This window comes from Gymnoscopelus microlampas, assembly GCF_963454915.1.
Source record: "Gymnoscopelus microlampas genome assembly, chromosome: 4".
NCBI lineage: Eukaryota > Metazoa > Chordata > Actinopteri > Myctophiformes > Myctophidae > Gymnoscopelus > Gymnoscopelus microlampas.
The window spans coordinates 19,400,707-19,422,175 of record NC_139941.1 but is presented as its reverse complement, the minus strand read 5'-3'; the positions used below and the strand labels follow the sequence as shown (position 1 = coordinate 19,422,175).

Genomic DNA, 21,469 nt, shown 5'->3' with positions numbered 1-21,469 from the left:
TATGATCTATCAATCGATTCTTGTGTTCCGGCTTGAATCAATGGAACTAACACAGTATACTTTAAGTAAAATTTGTTTGGTATCGCAATGAAAACACATTTCTCCAGGTTTTAAAGAAAGAATACCATGTAATACACAGGTTGGGAATCACTGTGTATGCATATTTACAGCAGCTCTCTCCTGGCCACAGAAGCCTAGAAGAGATGGTTGAATTGAAACATGACATAAAGGTTCCTCATTCATATCTAACCTCTGAAATGTACACGTGACTTATGAAAACATACATTCATTAGTTAACCACATGAACCCTAGCGTCCCTGTTGTGGGCATGTCTTAATAGGCGAACATTCGGTCAAAATAGCAGATCTACCATGTCACAACATTGGGACACGTTGTGAGCTTGGACATTTGTTATTTTCACCAAAGAGATCTGGCGAATAGGGGAAAAAACTTAAGGGAACCCCGGTCAAAAAAGTATACAGGGATTAAGTGGTTAAGCAATTAGAAAATGAAATATCAACAGAATGAGAAGGCCTTTAGCCATATTTCAAACGTGGCATGGTAGACAAAGCTTTGCTCTCTAGAGCTGCAAAGTTGCCTTTTTTGCCAAGGATGTCCACCAGCTGCAAAACCTACACTGACTCACCAAGTACATTTCTAGAATCCTCGGTTTCATTCAGATACACATTTCGAGCTCCTTTGGGCAAGAAGAAGGCTCCTCTCGTCTTCCCTTTGAAACGGAACGAACCAGTTATTTTATTATTTTTGCACATTTGTCATAGACTCTTACGACGATGTCACCCAGAGGCATTTTTCATTTGCATAGCGTAGGGGAAATCATAACAACTTGCGTCAGAAGATAGTTGAAGCACACTAATTATGTAGTCAAGGCTGAATGGCAAAGCAGTAGGCACTTGCCGGGCAATCGGCTACCGTGCCATTATTACTTGCCATTTAGCTTTGACAGGCAGACACCAAAACCACTGTCGCCTATACTGCGGAAGCACTGGAGTCGCTTGGGGGGTGATTATGAAGGCAGCCCGGCACTCTTTCCCCCCCCGAGTTCACCTGATGTGAACTACAGGTGCAAAAGTGGCAGATGCACGATCTGTATCACACAAAGATAAAACAGCAATTGGACAAAATTGCAGAAACAGCAGGGCTACTTTTCAGCTGTGAGAGAATAGCCAATGATTGCAACCAATACCAACAGGTGATCGGCAGGTAGAAATTACGGTAGAATTTGATGACACATTAGTGAAGGAAAGCACTGCATTCACCCACACAATCATTAAATGAAAGACATTGTGCAGAGGTGTACAGCACATAAAGCACTAAGTGTGTGCTTCCTTTTTAGTCTATCTCTCAGATACAAAAGGGCAGTCGTGGTATCACACTACCAATGGAGGGACACAGAGCTGTATAGGTCTGTTAACCCCACTATTATTTTTGACCCCAAGCACTAAAGCTGCAATAACTCTCAGGACTGCTCAATAGAGTTGAAGACTGTTGCTGGTGACAGACAACAACAAAATACTCATGACACAGCACACAGTTTTCATGAGAGCAAAGCTGATAGGATCATTAACCAGAGACAGTTGTGTTGTGATAGACGGGATTGGACAATAACATCTAACACATGATATCTTTGGACAACTCAGTGCTACGGAAAAGAAAACAGGAACAGCTGTTGTTCTTCATTCCAATGTTTCTACAGCGTGTTAGTCATTAATCTAATAATCTGCCCAAACTACAAGCAATCAATCAATCAAACAAACAGAGAACACTATGACATAAAAGACGCTGTGAGAGGCTCAGTAACACTGGATACTTGCATATTGTGTTTTCCAACATAGGGATGTCTTTATGGCATCTCTTGCTTAACTGTTTTCCTGTTAAAAAAGGTGAGTGATTATTGTTAGAGACGGGCAGTTACCATGGTGAGTCAATCACAGTTTAAACACGGTGTATCGAAGCCTTCACACACCAATCTTCATCAGTGGTTCTCAAAGTGGGGTCCAGGGACCCTCAAGGATCCTTGTGGTGGTTCGAATGAACCCTTACAGGTCTGTAACTCTTTGAGTGTACATATTTGTACATACTCAGAGTTAGTTATGGAGAACCTAGAAATAAAATACTTTGAGAACCATTGATCTAAATGTTGCAATAATGCATGCAGTACAACTGAGCAATATGCCAGCTCTTTTTCCCCCATTATGGTCTCAAACTAAAAACCTTTCAGCTCGCATTAAAAGTCTCTGTTACCGTATCTGTGGACCATAAGCAGTGAAAAAAGGATTTGAGATGGCATCAAGAAACCAGTATGGGATGTAATTAAACTCTTTCATCATTGGCTTTGTTATTACAGCATCGTTCATACACGCTTCATGCTTAAAGTTAATGTTAAGATACATCAGCCAAAAAAAGAAACCCCCTCCACGTGTTCAGTTTGACCCTGCAGTAAGTAGTCAGTTATCTTTGTACCAGTCCACAAAGCATAGCCAAATGTCTCCTGGAGGAGTTGTGGTCACTGCATCTTGGTGTGTGCGCATGCATGCGTGCATATACAGTATGAGAGAGAGAGAGAGAGAGAGAGAGAGAGAGAGAGAGAGAGAGAGAGAGGTATCTTTTCCTTCTGTTACGTGTGGATCCAGAGGACAATCCAGAGGACAATAGCATACTTTTCCAAGTTCCAACTAGGAAATCCAAATGCCAAAAAATAATAATACTACAGTTAATCTCTCCATTTAATGCTTTTCTAATGTGCACGCTGGTGAGAAGTCACAACAATGAAAAGCAGTGCTGTGTAGAGATAAGGCAGAATAATGGAAGCACTTGTTTCTCTAACATGAATGGACTGGCCGCTATGGCAAGAATGATTGTAAAGTTAGCAGCCTCCCCTTGATTATTTTTTTTAAAGATTTGTTTTTGGCATTTTATTGCTTTATTGGAGAGGGACAGTGAAAGTATGACGACAGGAAGAATGGGGAGAGAGATGGGGGAAGACATGCAGCAAAGGCCGTCGGGAACGGGACGCGAACCCGCGACACGCTGCTATTAAGGATTTTCAACCAGGGTGCCTAGACCGCGACGCCATGGTCTAGGCCAGCCTCCCCTTGATTATAATCACTATGTACACCAGACAGTATAGCCAATGAATAGCCAATGAATGTACAAGCTCACAACGCGTAGCGTCGCAACCCGTTGTGAGCTTGTACATCGGCTATTTTCGCTAATTTGCCCAAAACGGGGATGCCAGGGTGAAAGTTGGTAGGTACTGTAGGTAACTGGGAACCAATGGTTCCCGAGGCATGCGGCCCATAGGCCAGGAGCCTATCTCCTGTTCTTGTAGCGTGAGGCAGCTTGACGTACAAGTACAGTACATCCCCCAGCCAGTGTTGCCAGATTCTGTGAGAGAAACAAGCAACCAGGTCTAGGAAAACCAGCCCAAAAGAAGCGACTATGGGCCACACGAGCACTTTAACATATACATCAGTTATTTGAAAATAGCAGATCTACAAGCTCACAACGCGTCGCATCGCGACGCGTTGTGAGCTTGTAGATCGGCTATTTTCAAATACAATCTTGCGGGGAAATTATAATAAGCAGATCTGGCAACCCTGCCCCCAGCCATGGTGCACAAGTACACCCCCAGGACATGATGCTAGTATGTCACAGGGACATACAATCCAACCCTTGATGCTGAGTGCCAAGTAGGGAGGCATTGGGTCCTATTTCTATAGTCTTTGGTATGACCCCGCCGGGGTATTAAACCCCGACCCCCCCAATCTCAGGGCGAACACTCTAACCTCAAGACCACTGAGCTGGTAATCAGTGTGAAAGTGGTCAAGGGGAACTGGGACGTCACAATTAAGGCTGTGTGTCCACCGGAGCTTTTTTTCCTGAGCGCAGCAGCATATCATTTGAGTTGTTTTCAATGGACGCTGAGTGTCTGTTCTGCGCTGCATGTTGGCGTGAGGTGTTTTTAGGCGAGCACATTTGCATTTTCAGTTGGGAGGAAACACTTTGGTGGACGGACGCACAGCCTAAACAGAACCAACCACTGTTGGACCTAGAGAAACAACCAGTCTATGACATCAGTGTTTATATTTCATTCATACTGTATGTATGTTATATATTACATTATATATTACATGTGTGTGTGGGGGGCTGTTCATGAGATAAGACCCCCCCGTCAACAGATCCACAGGCATGCTGTTATGAGACCCGGTCTTGTTTCTTTCTAATTTCAACTGTCCGTCTCTCAGGCCTGCCATCTCTGCAGCAGTCTCACGTAGCCAGATGGTCAGAGATCTCCGCGTACAGATACTGCACGTCTGGGGAAATCTAAATTCAATGGAGTTGCTGGAACAGGCAAAAAAACGGCCCATACACCCACTGCTTTGATCCTGATACCGTGCCAATATGAAGGACCGCCCCAAAAGTCTTTGCATTGGTTCCGCAATGCAGTTTGTGTTTACGTTTCTGAATTGTTTCCACCCAGTTCAAGCCCCTACATGGTTTTACTGTAGATGTCACCAGACGTATAGGTAGGCAGAGATCTCCGATAGTCTGGATAAAAGATCTTTCATCAACTTCTAAAAAACTTCTAAAAAAATATTTAAAAAATAATTTTCACGATTTTTCAAAAATAGCAGATCTACAAGCTCGTAGCGCGGCACTCGGTGCCGCGCTATGAGCTTGTATATCTGCTATTTTTGAATAGCCAAAGACATCTAAAGTGACACAGATGCGTTCCAGGTATCAATGGGTTAAGGGGTAAAATAAGAACCACAAGAACAGCAACAAACAAATGTGACCAAACTTGACTGGGAGACAGTCATCTAGCATTTTTTTCATTTACATTTTGTCATGTCATATGAAAGCAGGTAATCATAGCAACACAAGTATATATTGGTTAATAAGATTGAGTGAATAGTTTTAAAACTACAGCTTACAGAACTGAGGTCAAGTTAAAACTCTTAAGTAGAGAAAACACCACTTGAATTAGTGGTTGCTAGCTCTAACCTTACAGTATATCTTAGCAACATGTTTAAGCATCCATTTCATATTTACATGCCGATTTAAGCTCTGACATTTAAGTCAGACTTACTCTAGTATGTGAAGAGTCTAACTGGGCTATTATCTAATTTTCGATCAAAATACGTTTTTGCCAAAAAAGTTTTTCTGCTTTCCTGAAGAATGGGCACCAGCGAGATGACTGTTTCCCACACAAGAACAATCACAAATTGTCAAATTGTACATTTATAAAGACACAAAAGGCATACATCAAGGGAAAATAATTACAAAATACGGTAAATGGTCTGCTGGCGTAAACAGCAAAAGGTCTGCTGGTGTGATATTTCAAAGTCTGCGAACAATATCTTTTGGTGTTTTGTCAGTGGCCTCAGTCGGCGAACAAAGAGAGCAACTGCACAGTCAAATACTCAGTGATAATGTATCCATTTGTAAGTCTGAGCTGAGGGTGTACAAAGGTAACCAAGGGTCAGTTTGGTTGCATTTGTACACTCTCGCAGCTACAAATTTCCTCTCTGAATAAAAATACCCGAAAGACATTATTCTGAGAGTGCTGGCACTTTTTCTGATACTACAGCAATGAGCAGCGTCATTATCACATAAACATCTCCATTCAGCAGTTTCTGCCTTCAACGCTGTGTGATGTGGGAGCTTACCAGGTTTCTTGGGCGTGCGGGTGAAGGTTCCTTTAACCGTGCGGCAGTGAGAGTTGTCTCCTCCACAAACCCCACACTTGTCCTCAACTTTGTTCGAGCCTATTTCTTTGTCACAGCCCACTTTCTGGGAATCAAACCAGAATCATGCGGTTAAGAGCGAACCCTTCGTGAGGGAGCAGAGATGCATTTCTTTGTTCATGGATTTGTAATATCTTCAACAAGCTGTGATGGAAAGCGAAGGTGATTCCATTATGTATTGGTTCCTTAAAGACTGATTGGCTACAACATTCTGAACGTAGTTGAAGGAAAGGTCATACTCTATCTATCTGTTCACAGAAAAATAAAGTTTAGATTATTCTCAATCTTACTGTATCTCTCTACCATCTATCTTACGCACACGCGAGTGCACGCAAGGTCTGAGAACATTCTATGGTTTTCCTTTGCTGGTTTTAACGTTCCAATAGCACAATAGTAATAATAATGTCAGTAGTTCATTGAATTGATGGCTTTGAGAACTCTTACCACGCATTCTCCACGTACGCAGATACTGTAGGCGTCCTTGTAGGAGCATCGTGTCCCATCATGTACAAGTTGTTTCATGTAAGCCACGTCGCCCGTCTCTTTTGACTGGCAGTACAAGTGACATCTCTTGTTGGCTGAATCAAGGCCGGAAAGAAATGGGAAGCATGTATTAGAAAATGAAACAATGGAATAAAAGAGTGGCTATATTTCTAATATCCGCTCCACACCACTGCTTTTTTTTCATATTATCAAAGTGTGTATGTTTAAGAACTTTTTCATTATAATAGATACACGTTTTAGAATCACTAAATTGTTCAACATAGCCTGTTAACTCATCCAGTGCCACGTGACGTCAAAGACGTCACGTGGCCTGATGCCCCGTGCGCCACATGACGTCAAAGTCATTTTTTGGAAAAACATGTTCAAAACCCAAGATATGATGATTTGAAGATTTGCTGCTCCATTCACTCTTTGTTTAACTTCTTACTGAAAAAGGCTGTATCTCGGCTCCTAAGCATTTTTTTTTACAATGAATTTTAGCTGTGGCACTCAGAGCCAAAATTCCATAAATAAGCTGGGCACTGAATGAGTTAAGATGGCTGTGTTTTTGTGTTTCCTTAGACCCTTCTGATGGGCAGAGATGCATGTGAAGCCAACATTTACAACGGTGTGGCTATTGTCCTCTGGCTTCAGCTACAGATAACCACCACATTATTATCTTGCAAGTTAAAGTTACCACGATATCCCACCTAGATATCAAAAAAGTCTCTTCTAAATGCTACATCTGTCTGAGAGAGCGTTTTGGATTTGACAGATTAATGGTTATTGATCTTTACAATCCCCAGGACCCATACAAGCACAACGCTGTGATCCGCAGTAGATTAACAGGCTCATGGAGCAAAGGGGGGACAATGGAAGCTATTACTCATAAATGACAGACACAGACTGGAAAGAAAATGGCTATTTCTACTGTACGTGCACGGAACGTCCTGCATGGAACGTCCATCAGCTCCTTAATGCTTGGGTGTATTCCTCCGACAGGAGCTCTTCAAGCTCCTGTCACACTCTGAACCGCACTGACAGAGCTCATCACTCAGGAGGCCACGCACGTACGCGCGCACCAAAATGTCTGAATCATAGTGTCTGTATGGGGCTTTGTCAGTGACAAACGCTCATAGACTCCAGTACATTCTGTAAACTTCAGGTTCAGGCTTTGTCACTATTCGCCAATAGAAGGCTCTGTTGGAGACTGGCCCGATGAAGTGAACGGAGGTGATGCAACTCTCCTTATATGGCTCTGGTCGACTTGCGTCCTTGCCGATGCACGTGGCGAATTTGAAGTCGTTAAGTCCCATACATGCACATGACCATATATGGGTATAGTGGCACTGGACAACCGGCTCTCCATATACTGTATGCCAATACGTGGGCAAATCAGGTTTGTTTATGTTTAAGTCTGAGTCATAGTGTCCTGCCTATATATGGGCATATCGCCATAGTAACGTGGTCTGCCCGCCCGCCTGCATTCTGCTCTATCATACTGCATAGGGATTTATCTCAGACTGTGCATTCAGGATCATTGCACTCCGTATTCATTTGGTTGGTAAGTCTTTAACCTCATGCAGGTGAAATCACGGGTACATCTTCCTTTATAAAGGTATTGTTGGTAATCTCCCATCTGTTCAAAGTTTGTTTTGATCAAAAACTCCCTTAAACATAACATCCAACGCCTGACTGCACTACAGTACTGTATATACTGTCCCCCCTTAGCGAACTGAGGCTTCATAATTTTTTTCAGGAGTTTTAAAAAGATTACCGCACAAGTCCTCGCTAGTAGATGTTTTCAATTGGTGTTTTTAATTGGTTGAATTTACTTTGTTAGGTTCTTAAGATTTTGAAACTTCTAATCTACCTGGAGTAAAATCGGTAGTCAGTATGCTTTTTATGAGTTTTGTCCAGTATTGTATATTTGTACGCATGTCAACCTGTGTATCTTGGTCAGTGTATACTTGTAAAAGCATTTTTAGAGGTCCTTGAGTGTGTTCCAGAGGGTCCGCAGCAAAATGAGGAACAATTTAACCACTTCAAAAACCTATTTTATACTATACTAAAGCCATTCAAAACCTTTGTGTCACCTTTGACACAGACGCGTCGCTAGGTCTCTACTAGGTCGGGGGCTTAGCGCCGCAGGCAACGGGCACATGCACGCGCGCTGCGCGCGCGTGCATGTGCCCCTCCTCCCGCGCGCGCGATTTTTTTCGCGGATTTCGCGGATTAGGGTGCTTTTTCCCCCGTTTTTTGTTACTTTATTTCGGTTTTAGGGTTAGGGGTAGGGTTAGGTTAGGGTGATAGATATATAATTAAAATAATTAAAAAAAATTTATTGGTGGCTTTGGACAAAACATTGGTGGCTATAGCCACCGAAGCCCACCCCTAACGACGCCACTGCTTTGACATTACCTTCACCTTCAAAAAACATGTAAGCTCCGTTGTTAAAAGCAGTTTCTTTCAATTACGTTAGCCAAGGTTAAACTCTATCTCCCACCTAAACAGTTGGAGATGACAATACGTGCTTTCATATCTTCCAGATTGGATTATTGCAACTCCCTATTCTCCGGTATTGACCAGTCCTCACTCAGGCGCATGCAGCTGGTGCAAAATGTACTGTACCTGCTCGCCTCCTAACTGGCACAAAAAAGCGAGAGCACATAACCCCAGTTTTAGCTGCTCTGCACTGGCTCCCTGTCAATTTCAGAATTTCGGTTGTTTTATTTACTTACAAATCTTTGCACGGCCTGCCCGCTTTATACTTGTCTGAACTTTTGGAGCCCTACACCCCACACAGAGCACTGAGGTCAGCCAACCAGTTGCTCTTAGAAGTTCCCGAAACCGGGCTGACGAGTAGGGGTGCTAATTCTATCAAAGCTTTTAAATCCCTTCTTATCCCTCACATTTATTCTTTAGCTTTTAATCACACTTAAGTTCATGTCTTGATCTGCTTGTTGTGTGTGACGTGTGGCTTTGTTGTTGTTGCACTTGCATACTTTCTTGCCGATGTTTTTTGTCTTACCCTGTACAGCACTTTGGTCATTTTTTAAATGTTCTTTTATCCCAGGATTTTGTAACCTGGGCGCTACACTCCCCCCGCCAGCCTAGGGAGCCCAGAGCCGAGCTCATGCCTCCTTCAATGCATGAGAGCCAACTGAGCTTCTTGTCACCTGACAGGGGGGAGTTTCCCCGGTTAGACGTAGCGTGTGGAAGGAACCCGTTATTCAAACTAGTTCCTTTCCCCTCCATCAGGCGCCCCAGCTGTCTTTGGGGAGGCGGTATAGCGACCAGGATTACTGCATGTTTTTGAGGGTATTACCTACCCTAGGAGACACGTGGAGAACATGCAAACTCCACACAGAGTAGGCTCTTTCGCCAACCCCACATAGGGTATGGGCACTGATGACGCGGAGGAGAAGACACGCCCCCAGTGCCCACAACGCCCCCCTGCGGGAATCGAACCCAGGACTTTATAAATAAAGTTTGATTGGAAAATAAAATTAAAGTTTGATTTGAAAAATAGCCAATCTGCAAACATTTAGAAAAATCTTGGGCACACGCACGCACGCACACACACACACACACACACACACACACACACACACACACACACACACACACACACACACACACACACACACACACACACACACACACACACACACACACACACACACACACACACACACACACACACACACACACACACACACACACACACACGAAGAAGAAGAAGCTGTCTGTGCAGGCTGTGGTTTTGGCAGGCTTACTGTCGGGATGCTCGTAGGGCAGCCAGTGATGCTTGGTGCTCTGGAACTCAAAGTGAGGGTTGCGGAGTTGACACTGCTGCGCGCGGAAGTCCTCAAAGTGCTTGGAGCAGTCGTCAGTGCTGCACAGCTGGTACTCGTAGTTTACGCCGGGGCAGTCCTGGCCACCATTGGAGGGCCTTGAGGAAATGGAACACATGAACCAATAAGGCACAACAGAGAAAACGGATGAAGCAATGAAAGGGGTTTCTGAGGAGAAAACAAGATCGATAGGGTATTTGTAAATCGTGTTGTAAATGAGCACCTACGCATCTTAGATCAGTGGTTCTCAAACATTTTCATGTGAAGGACCCCGACATTTTCTTAAACAGCTGAAGTATTTTTAAAAAAAGCCTGAAACCCCCTCAAGGACCCCTGGGGTCCCCATACCCCACTTTGAGAACCACTGGCTTTCAGGTAGATGACTCATAGTGCACGGTAATGCAAGTAGGCCTATAGTGTGGAAGGTATACCTTAAGAATACATAAAGAAATTACGCTCCAATACTTATTTCACACTGCCTCACAGAACCACATTATTATTTGGTGTTGGGTTCTCACGCTGGGTTGTTGCACTGGCGCGTACGGAAGCGGACGCCGGTTCCACAGGAACGCGAGCAGGAACCGTACTTGGTCCAGGACCCCCAGGCACCGTCCAGCCTGCCCTGGTTAGGGTTTTTCCACATGCAATGGCCTTTGTAACACCACTGCAAAGGAAGAGAGGGGTTATAGAGGCAGATAGACGGGAGGGAGGGGGAGAGAGAAATGATGAGATCCAGTAGAACTAGACAAGACATTTTATGTTTGGTGTCGGGTGTTGTGCTCTGAAAATGGCAGATCTACAAGCTCACAACGCGTCGCGCTGCGACGCGTTGTGAGCTTGTAGCTTGTAGCTATTTTCAGCATGCAACCAAGTGTAAAATTAGGATTTATTTTGTCAAAATCAACACTGGAGAGAGAGAGAGCGCGAGAGAGAGACAGAGTCAGCTACAGAATTACTTATTCAAAGTAAAACCCTCATCATGTTAATGTAACTCCAAAGAGTGTACTAATTCATTTGGTTCCATTTATACACTCTTTGGAGTTTATGCAACGCTGAGGATTTCATTTCGTTCCAGGGTAGAAAAGTAGACAAAAAAGACATGAAACTCACTTTTCCAGGTGCACACTCTGTTCCGTCGAGGGGAGGACCTTTCTTGGTCTTGCAGAAATAAGGGTTGTCTGGGTGACTGCACCACAGCTGCTTACATGGGTCAAATGTCCGGAACTGAAATCCAAAAAAAAGAGACAGAGAAATTGACATGGAAGGAGGATTACATGTCCAAGCATTACCGGTACTGTACGGTCACACTTTCGGGGTGGAAATGTGGCCAAAAAAAAACGTTACTTTGAAGGAAATTGAAGTGATTGCACATCCCACTCTGTAGGTGCTTTGTTACTTCAAAGGCACACCTGGGCTTCAGACAAGAAAGAACACAATATGTGTCATAAGGTTTTATCAGCCGAAATGCTTCTATACAGAGATTAAACATCAAATATTTAGGGCACATTTACGTATGTGCTGGCAGCCTATAGTTAATACATCTGATTGATTGATTGAATACTTTATTAACAGTTTGCAAATAGTACAGACTACAGAGGTACTATTTTACAATGATTGTTAAAAGGATTACACAAAAAGTCCCATGGGGGCTTGTTTCCATTGTGGTCCTGTGTATTCAATTCATTAAGACATTTAAAGACATACAATAATACAATAATAAACATGACATAATCAACGCTAGTAGCAGTGAACGTATGTGTACAGCAAACATGGGGGGGGTTTCTGGTGTTAAGCTTAGAGGACTTTTCTAGGACCATTTTCAAATTGCAGACAGGTGCTCTCTTATGGCGGTTGTTGGCACAGACATTGTGAATAAATGTGCAAATATTCACCTCTAATAACAGTCCCAAAACAGGGACGCCAGGGTCAAAGTGGTTAATCCACTCAAAATTCACTACTAGAGTCTAGTGACAACTAATTTTGTAGTGATTGCATTTTTTTCTGTCTTTTTATCCTGTTTAACATGCATCTATAGGGATCATTCACATAGGGAAATCTAATGTACAGTAGCCTTGTGGATTGCTTGTGAATTGGTTTAGGATTACAAATTAAGCACCATTAAGGGCACTTCATAAGAATAAACACGGAACATCAATATCAATATCTTGAGATGTATTAACGTGCAGTAATGTCACTTTGCATGCAAAGTCAGAGTAGAGTTTAAATATAATACTGTATGTGTCTGATTAGTGGAGGGTCTTGCTAATCATAATTTGTGTGGCAGGTAATTTTCAGATGACTCTTGGCGAGATGCTGTTTGACACAGGGTGGTCTTCCTATCTTCAAATTGAAATCACCCACCAGTTCATTAAAATCGAGGAAAGTAATTACTACTCTAGTCTCTGTGTGCAATATGCCTTAAAAGCGTATTTTATTTCATTACATATTATTGTTACCATACAGTATCATTCATGCGATCTGAATGGGAAACTAATTCTAATTCCACATGCCAAACCTGCTGTGTGAGAAGATTAGAAGCCTAATCTATACTGCGTGAGTCAATTAAGGCTCAAGGCTCAGCTCTGTACTGTAAATGCACAGAGCTATGACTTGCGGGTCGATTTGGTTCCATTTGTACACTCTCAGAGTTACACACCCATGAGGGACAATTTGGAATCCCCTCAAGGAACCTGGACCACACTACAACAACATGCACAATATCAACAGCCTGACTCTGTTTGACCAGAATGGAACAGACCCTTCATTAGTATCATTGGTAACACCTGTGAAGGAAGTAAGAAGAGGCCCAATAGGCTCTATGCACAGCAGCCATATTGGGAATGAATTGGGCCCCTTCCTTACTTCCATCACAGGTGTTACCTATAATACTAATTAAGGCTCAGTTCCATTTAGTGTGGCATAGTGGTTGTCTTATTTTCAAGGACCCCCATAACTCTGAGAGTTACACACCCACCATAAGGGGCCATTTGGGAACCAAAATGGAGTGTTTCCAGTGAGCCAACATGCACGTTATCAGCACCCTGACCAGAATGGAACAGAGCCTTTATTAGCATCATTGGTAACACCTGTGAAGTAAGTAAGAAGAGGCCCAATTTCTTTCCAATATGGCTGCTGTGCATAGAGCCTATTTCTTTCCAACATGGCTGCTGTGCATAGAGCCTATTTCTTTCCAACATGGCTGCTGTGCATAGAGCCTATTCCCAACCTGTGGGTTGGGGCCCACTGGTGGGCAGTCAAGATATTACAAGGTTTCCACCGGACAGCGCCGATGTACCGTACGTGTAAAATAATATACTGCATAATCATCAAAACCCAGGATGCCCGGGCTACCTAACATTCACATTAGTGCACATTCATAAAGAACCATGGCACTTCAACACACATACAGTACAGCACAGCCTTTAATTTGGTCCAATTCATGAATTCACAACGGCCTCGCTCACTACCAGCATCGTGTAGAGATTACAGCCATTGTCCTGTCCTCAACAGCATCGCAGCTACCACCTGTTGCACTTACAACCACATTCAGGGAAAATAGCTCACAGCGCTTCGCGGCTCATTGTGAAATTGTAGATCGGCTATTTCCGGCAAACACATTTAGTGTAGAGGGTAAAAAAAAACACGTAGTCAATGAAGTATAAAGCGTTTAAGTGTTTACGACATGAAAGCTGACATTTGAAGAGTACATGTTTTATGAAGGGACATTTTCACTTTTCTAAGCCTACTACTGTGCCACTATATGGCACCTTGTAACAACATTCTTAGCATTTAGCTGATCTACAAACTCACAAGTGTCGTGATGTGACGCAGTGTGAGCTTTTTTGACACACCAGCTGCATAACTGCCAAACCAATACATTGGTCTACTCTGGCTCTATAGTCATCGCTATAAAATGTGCATGCTGTCTGCACCACTGAACCTTGGTTATTCCCAAAGGGTTTCATTGTTATCTAGGCGGGTGGTTGATAAGAGTCCAGTGTGTCATTCAGCAAGACAATCAGCAAATCTTTGCACATCAGGGAGTTATGGAGAAAGACGTGTGTACAATCTTTCTACCAACGGAGAGGACTCCAGGGCAGATCGATGTTTTCTTTTATTAAAGTTTGTGATTAGGATGTGCTGAAAAAGCATAAAGCCCCGAAACCTATCGTTTTCCTCTGTTAAAGAGTCTGATGAAGATATACCGAAAAAGCTTAAAGCCCTGCAACCTTCCAAAGCAACAGCTCATGATAACAACATTCCCACTAGACCTGGGTGATGCTGCTGAACTCATCACTTCATTTGACTCATGAATTTAAATAGGTGAAAATGACCCCTCTATATAAAAAAAAGAAGGGAAGCACATTCTCATTTGCTGGTTCTGTCTTCAGCGTCAATGGTAATAGAAAGGGTCAACGTATGACCGTATATATTGCAGTACACAAACATACATTACACAATCCTCTGTATGAATTCCAATCTGGTCTCAGAAAATGTCACATTACATTAGGTCACATTAGGAAAGATATGGGCGTTCGGTTGGCGCGGGGTTAAAGTGCCTGTCCATCACCACAGAGTCGTGGGGTTTGGATCCTACATGGTGGCACCTGTCAGGGGGCTGTTGAGTGGGAGTAGTAAGACGGAGGTCTCTATGTCAGCCTGGTGGGGGCTCCTCACTGGGTGCCATGTCATTATTCCGACAGCCCATTATTCCGACATCCCGTTGGTCCAACTGACCCCATTACAACTAACCCTATCCCTAACCCTAACCTAACCCATTAGGACCTGAAGCCGTCTCCTGAATCCCAGTTTTCTGAAAAACGTATGTTTCTATATCAGTGGTGTTCTTTTTCATGTCAAGGACCCCCAAAATTAGATGTATTTGGCCGCCGACCCCCATCTCAAAATATTTTGTTCCAGGGACCCCCAGAAGCAAAGATTTGAGTTAAATATGTTTGCTTTAACAATATATATATTCAAAGATTTGCACACATTTTCACGTTTTTTCAAAAATAGCAGATCTACAAGCTCATAGCGCGGCACTCGGTGCCGCGCTATGAGCTTGTAGATCTGCTATTTTTGAATAGCCCAAAGTGTAAAATAAATAATGCTTTTTAGCTCAAATCTAAAAATGACACAGATGCGTTCCAGGTCTTAATAGGTTAACTGTCGGAATAATGGGATGTCGGAATTATGAGCGCCCCCCCCCTCACTCACTGGCAGGTAAGCCAGTAGGGTACAATAGCATCCCCTCAAGGGGGCATTTTAGGTCATCTTCTTTCTGCTAATGGCTTGACATCAGCCTGTGATTGCAATCCGTCCCTTTTCACTGACAGCTCAGCTCTCCTATAGTCTCTCATCATGATGAATTAGAAGTCGAAAAATGACTTAGAGCTGAACTCCACAAGGTCAGCAGCATCTGGTTAGAAGATAGGTTGTCTCCCAAAGTTGATAATCTTTGGGTTTAATGCAATACTAAAGAAGTCTCCTGAATTCAGAGTAGTAGTAAGTCAATTTGATGTTACGGCTAAGAATCCAGTTTCTTCATAATAGACAATAAACTACCCGGAGAGAGTCTGGCACTATAAGTATAATTTCTTGCTAAAATATCCACTGTAATAGAGGAAACACTCTTGAAATATTAGAAGGGACACTTGCCCAATGTCATTTTGATTACACCTGACCTGTACATCTGGGTATACTAGCATCCCTAAGATCCTTTAAAAAAAGAGAGTGGCTCCGATTGGAGGAGAGAGTATCACATAATAAAATGTGTATGGTTTACGGGATTTCATGCCTTGCAGATTTAAGAGATGACAGTATGGAAAATGACTCTGCAGTCTGCAGTAGTTATGTGGAATGGAATAATTTTGTTGTGTTTTTATTTTTGTCAAAATGGCGTTATGGTACCCTATGGTGCCATTTTGAGAAACCCTGCCCTAGCGAGTAAGTCTTGCCAAGAACCCTGTTACGATCAGAATGACCCAATGACCTGTTTACCATTTAAAAAGAAAAATTGACTCTTTGCAAGAGTGCCTGAAGATCATTGCCTTAGATGCTTTAAGCCAACAGTATCTCTCATGTTTATTTCAGAGCGTTGGGGCCGGTCTCTGAGATGGAGTTGTTGTGCACACAGCCTTTTGTTTTTTGTTTTGTTGGCACCCTGCCAGTCTCAAACACCTTCTCACAGGGAATGAGCACACAGGAGGGAAATAGCAACGGGTCCATTCTCAGAGTTAAATGAACATTGATTTTACAATATGAATTGGGATCCCAGAGATAGAAATGCCATAAAATAGGGGTCCGTAGCCTTATGCATGTCAAACTGGGGGTCCTTCAATTAAAATGGTTGAGAATTGACTGCTAGAGCTGTAAAAATCATCTCTTATGGGGGGTCCGTGGCATATCTTCTCAAATGGGGGTCCGCGGGCTGATAAAGGCCCTTACACACCGGGAGCGAATTTTTCATGCAAATAATCCTTTTTTAAAAAAAAAAACCTTATAGAGTCAATGCAAGCTTCCATGGAGCGAAAAAGCGAAGCGAAAAAGCGTCTTTTAATTAATTTCGGAACAAGTCTGAATTTTGCGTATATTCACATAATCGCCGGTGTGTAATGACCTTAAGTGTCAATTTGGGGGTCCTTGACATGAAAAAGTTTGAGAACCACTGCCCTAGAGTTATAGACCCGTCAGGGTCCCCTGGTGGTCCCCGAACCCGACGCTGAGAACCAGCGGTCTGCGCATCTCAAAATTCCCCTCACTGGTATTTGTGAGCCAGGCCCGCTCAGTACACAATCTATAAGCAGTTAGAGGTCAACAAAGTAATCATGTGTGTTATCGACTTTATAGATTTCTCTCTCTACTTCAAACTATGATTCATCTAAACAGTAAGTGTCAAACAGACTGTTAAGCACTCCAGACATATTGATGGGGAGCTGGCTGTGAAACATTCAAGTTGTCAGTGGGATATCTGATGCCATTTTAAACTCAAATTCTACCCATAGCCATGAAAGAACAGCTTGGTCACACTCCCCGTTTTCACCTATAGCCTTTTGACTGTTTCCCACCTTCTCTCTCTCTTTCTCACCCCACACGATGCCCCCCTCCCACCCACACCCCCTCTCTCTCACACAAACACGTGCGTGCGTACATGCGTACATGTGTACACACACACACACACACACACACACACACACACACACACACACACACACACACACACACACACACACACACACACACACACACACACACACACACACACACACACACACACACACACACACACACACACACACACACACACACACAGTCCCCCTGTCTGCCTCTCTGTGTGTGTTTGTGTGTGGGCATGGCTTCAGGCTCCACTCTTCGCTGGCTCCTGTCCTCAGCTGCCTACACACCTGCACATGATCGGGCTCTGTGATTAATTCAGCTCATCGCCTTGCTGTACTTATACGCCAGTTTCCCATCCACTCATTGTGTCAGGTCAGTTTGTACTGGCACATCAGTCACATTCACGGCTGCTTAGATAATTAGGAGTATTGTATTGCCATCGCTAACCGTTGTCTCCTTTTGTTTTTCACGCTCATGTCAGCACACCTGCCCGCCTGGTTGTTCTCGCCAGCCTCGCTTGTTTATCTGCATGTGTGCATGCCCTGCTCTCCCTCCAGCCGCAACATACCCCTAAACCTTGCTCCTGCAATAAACTCTGTGAATGTGACTTGTGTGTCACTTCTACTGTCTTCCTTCCTCTTTCTCCCATACACATTCATTGTCTACCTCTTTTCATTTTCATTTTCTCTCTGTATGGGGCTATTGGGTATTGTATGAACAAAGGCAAAGGGCAGTGGAGGGGGGGGGATTTAATAAAGGATTCTGATTACATCATCACAATGCGAGTAGACTATATGGAGACAAACATGATGATGATATCACACTGTTATAGTCCAATACATTGCAATATACTGTATGTGTACTGTATGTGTCATTGAAATGCCTCTGAAACAAGGACGCCGATACTGTGGGTGCCTCAGGGCTAAAGCAGCCAGGGGAAATGACGAGCACCCATCACAAACTCATCACAAAAAAAGAAAAGGAAAAAACCTCTGACATCTTCACTTCATGGAGTACATTTTTAGTATCAAATTAACTGAATTAACTGCATTAAAGTAAGAAAAAAAACCCAAAAAGGTAACAAACCAGAAAATAACCACACATTTTTGCGGTTATTTTTGCGCATGCACACGCCGCGTGCGTTGCGCACCCAAAAGCGCGGACATAAATCGGCGCCCCTGCACTGAAATACGCAAAATCTGATTGTTAAGTCCTACTGTCAATTACGTTTGTATCACCAGTGAGTCAAAGGTTGCAATTTGAAATGTAAGTGTCGGGTGTTTTATGGTCCAAAGTTGCTTTGTGAGTCCTAGAGGAAGTACAAGATTGACATTATGGCTACACAGTCTCAGATATGTTACTGTATATCCATTTCAAATAGGACAAATTGTGAACATAGTATAGTTTTTGGTATTTTGGGATATTTTGCTGTTTGCCGGCATGGGAGTAGAGGTGCAGTACGGCTTGTGTTGTTTTGGAAATCAGCAGCTCACTGAAATGTTGGGGTCAAGAGCAGCACGATTTATACCATCCATCCGTCTGCTTGGATCAGGTATATAGCATATAGTGAGGCACATTTCTATTTTTGACACACTTTAGTTAAATAAAAATGGTGCATTTATATTGCACCTTTACACATCAATCAATGTTGTATCAATCAAAGGCAATGAGCGTGGGCGTAAAAGGTTTTTGCAGCATTGTCATTGAAATTCATTGTGCAGACTGTGGGCAGGGTTGGCGAGACGCTAGCCTTGGATCAAAATAGATACAAAGTAAAAGTAAGACTCTATAAAATAGAGTTATTGTTCATTGAACAGAGAGCCTCGCCATGTGTCCATGTCCACCAGTACTGTCCGTGTCCGTGCATGCGCTTTGTAACTGGAAAACTATGAAGTAAGAAATACGTAAGAGGACTTCCGGCGCGCCTGCGCAATAGGGTGACCTACTGGTCAAGTTTGGAGACATTTGGAGTGCTTGTGTGCTGGCCAACCGACTAACACCATGGGTTGGCACAGATATGACATGAGGAGATATTATATCTAGCGGAAGAAGTAAAAAGCAGCAGCATCATATGCTCAAACCATTTCAATCCATCCGATCTGAACACAACACTCATGTTCAACAATTGAGGTAGCATTTCAAGCAATTGTTTCTTCATTAATCCAGGAAATAAAACAAAAACATTTCAGCTGCTATGCGTGTTAACTCTCTCAGTGCTAATGAAATAAAAAAATATGTTCATACTGTGCCAGCAAATGTTTTTTTTTGCAAAGTAAAAAAAAAGTGCTTAGGAAGCGAGATACAGCCTTTTTCAGTTATAAGTTAAACAAGGAGTGGATGGAGCTGCAAATCTTCAGATATATACATATATATTTTTTTAAACTCTGGATTTTTTGTTCTGGCACTGAGGGCATTCAGAAAAAACTCTGGATATCTCGTTGTGTGGCACTGAGAGAGTTAATAGACGAGCGGTGATGGAAAGAAGCGTATGCCTCATTTAGTTGCGTGCCGAGTGCACTAAAGATATCTGATATATAAGCTCACAAATACGAATGTACCTCACGCTGGGTGCAGCTCGTTCTTAAAGGTGATGGCAGCCAACAATCTGATTGGTTTAAATAATGTAAAGCCCAAAACACACCCATGAGTAATTCAGGGCGTGTTGGTTCATCCCAGAAGAGAAGATTTGTGCTGCATGCACAGATTGCACACCATTTGATTGGGGTGGGCTATCGAAACCTCCATGCTTATTGCTCATTCTGGTTGCTGCTGCTCTGCTATTGCTCTGCTACCTTGCTTGACGTCTTTTTTTGCGCTCCCACCGCCACAGCATCCACCGGTGGGCTTCAGGCGGTCTTGTTATAATAAATATCAACATGCATATTTTCATGCCTACAAAGTTGTGAATAAATTGAGACAGAGCATTGATACCAAAATGTATAATTATGCTCATAGATATTCATGCTCATACATTCAATACATATTCCATTTCAAACCAAGCGTTGCATGCCTGAACTGCATTTGCTCTTTTCTACCGAGATGATCTTCTGCTCTTGGCAGTGTTGTTTGTGTTTGAAGTGTCGTAGATTCGTTATGGCTGTGACAGGCAATGACAGGTTGATCCCGGGAGAAATCATTCCGAGGCTACTCTGCCATGACAGTGTGAATGTAAACTTTACCGTAACACCGTTGTTGAACAACAGTGTACTGCTCTTACAGGTAATGAAAGTGTTAAAAATAAAATGTATTATTATTATTGTTAATAATCATTATTGTTATGATTGAATCCACTTGTAGCACATCCTCTGTGCCTAGTTTCTGAATGAACTGGCCAACACTGCCTTGTGAGAGATAAAATGTTTTTATACCACTAGAGGTCACACCTACGTCGCAACGCAGATCCAACCGATACAGTATGCCCATATATGGGCGTATCAGAGGCACCCAGGAGTCACGTGCGCATTGGATCCTCAAACTTTCTGCTAAACCAGCTAAGTCCAGCAAAGGGGGGTGGAGTTACCTGGTTTTGCTGACTCCAGGCCCCTTTTGACCTCCAACCTCATAGTGAGCATGGAGGTCCATTCAGCTGTTCAAATCAATGATGAACAAAAAACCTCCTAACTCCATTTTTGTTTTGTTTTTACATTTCCTGAAAAATGAACATTTTGGAGTTAGCTGGTTCCTGCCGGACAGCAGAGATATATTCAGAGATCCATCGTGTACACAGTATCTAGTGTTAGAACATTATCTCTATATAGTTTGACAGTTTGGCAAATGTTCACACACACACACGTGTGTTCTATAATGCCGTCTGTGTCCCTGGTTTGATCTATTTTGTCTTCTTCCCTGTGTCTCTCCTGTGTTTTCGACCTTCAACTGCTATCACTGCTACCTATGGCACTGAATTTCCCTCCGGGGCTCAATAAAGGATTCTATCTGATTTAATAGAATATTTGTGACGATGTGGAATGGGAAGCGTCTGAGGTGTTTCAAAGCCCAGAGAACAAGGCTCAGGGAGGGGGTTTTCCCTGAGGCTGTCAGAGCCCTGAACAGCAACACAAAAACTAGAAAACCACCAGGTCACGGATTGCCAACCCAGGGCCCGCAGACTTTTTAAGGTAGTCATAGACATGCAGCTAATCTCACGCAAATCTGTGTAGCTTGTAGATTAGCTATTTTCAACACAAATCTTCTCTTATGGGTCTACGAAGTCTTTTCAGATGGGGGTCCGTGGCCAAATAC

At 43.0% G+C, this 21,469-nt stretch overlaps 1 protein-coding gene across 1 annotated transcript in view; it reads right to left on the bottom strand.

The window, feature by feature from the left end:
* Positions 1–21,469, bottom strand: part of adamts3 (ADAM metallopeptidase with thrombospondin type 1 motif, 3) — a 209,088-nt gene that overhangs the window by 43,162 nt on the left and 144,457 nt on the right. The window contains exons 11-16 of the mRNA XM_084055325.1: positions 11,222–11,335; positions 10,630–10,775; positions 10,034–10,209; positions 6,216–6,349; positions 5,694–5,817; positions 647–730 (exon numbers count right to left, since the gene is read on the bottom strand). Of these exons, the coding sequence (XP_083911451.1) occupies positions 647–730; positions 5,694–5,817; positions 6,216–6,349; positions 10,034–10,209; positions 10,630–10,775; positions 11,222–11,335 (778 nt within the window). The remainder of the gene's footprint in view (positions 1–646; positions 731–5,693; positions 5,818–6,215; positions 6,350–10,033; positions 10,210–10,629; positions 10,776–11,221; positions 11,336–21,469) is intronic.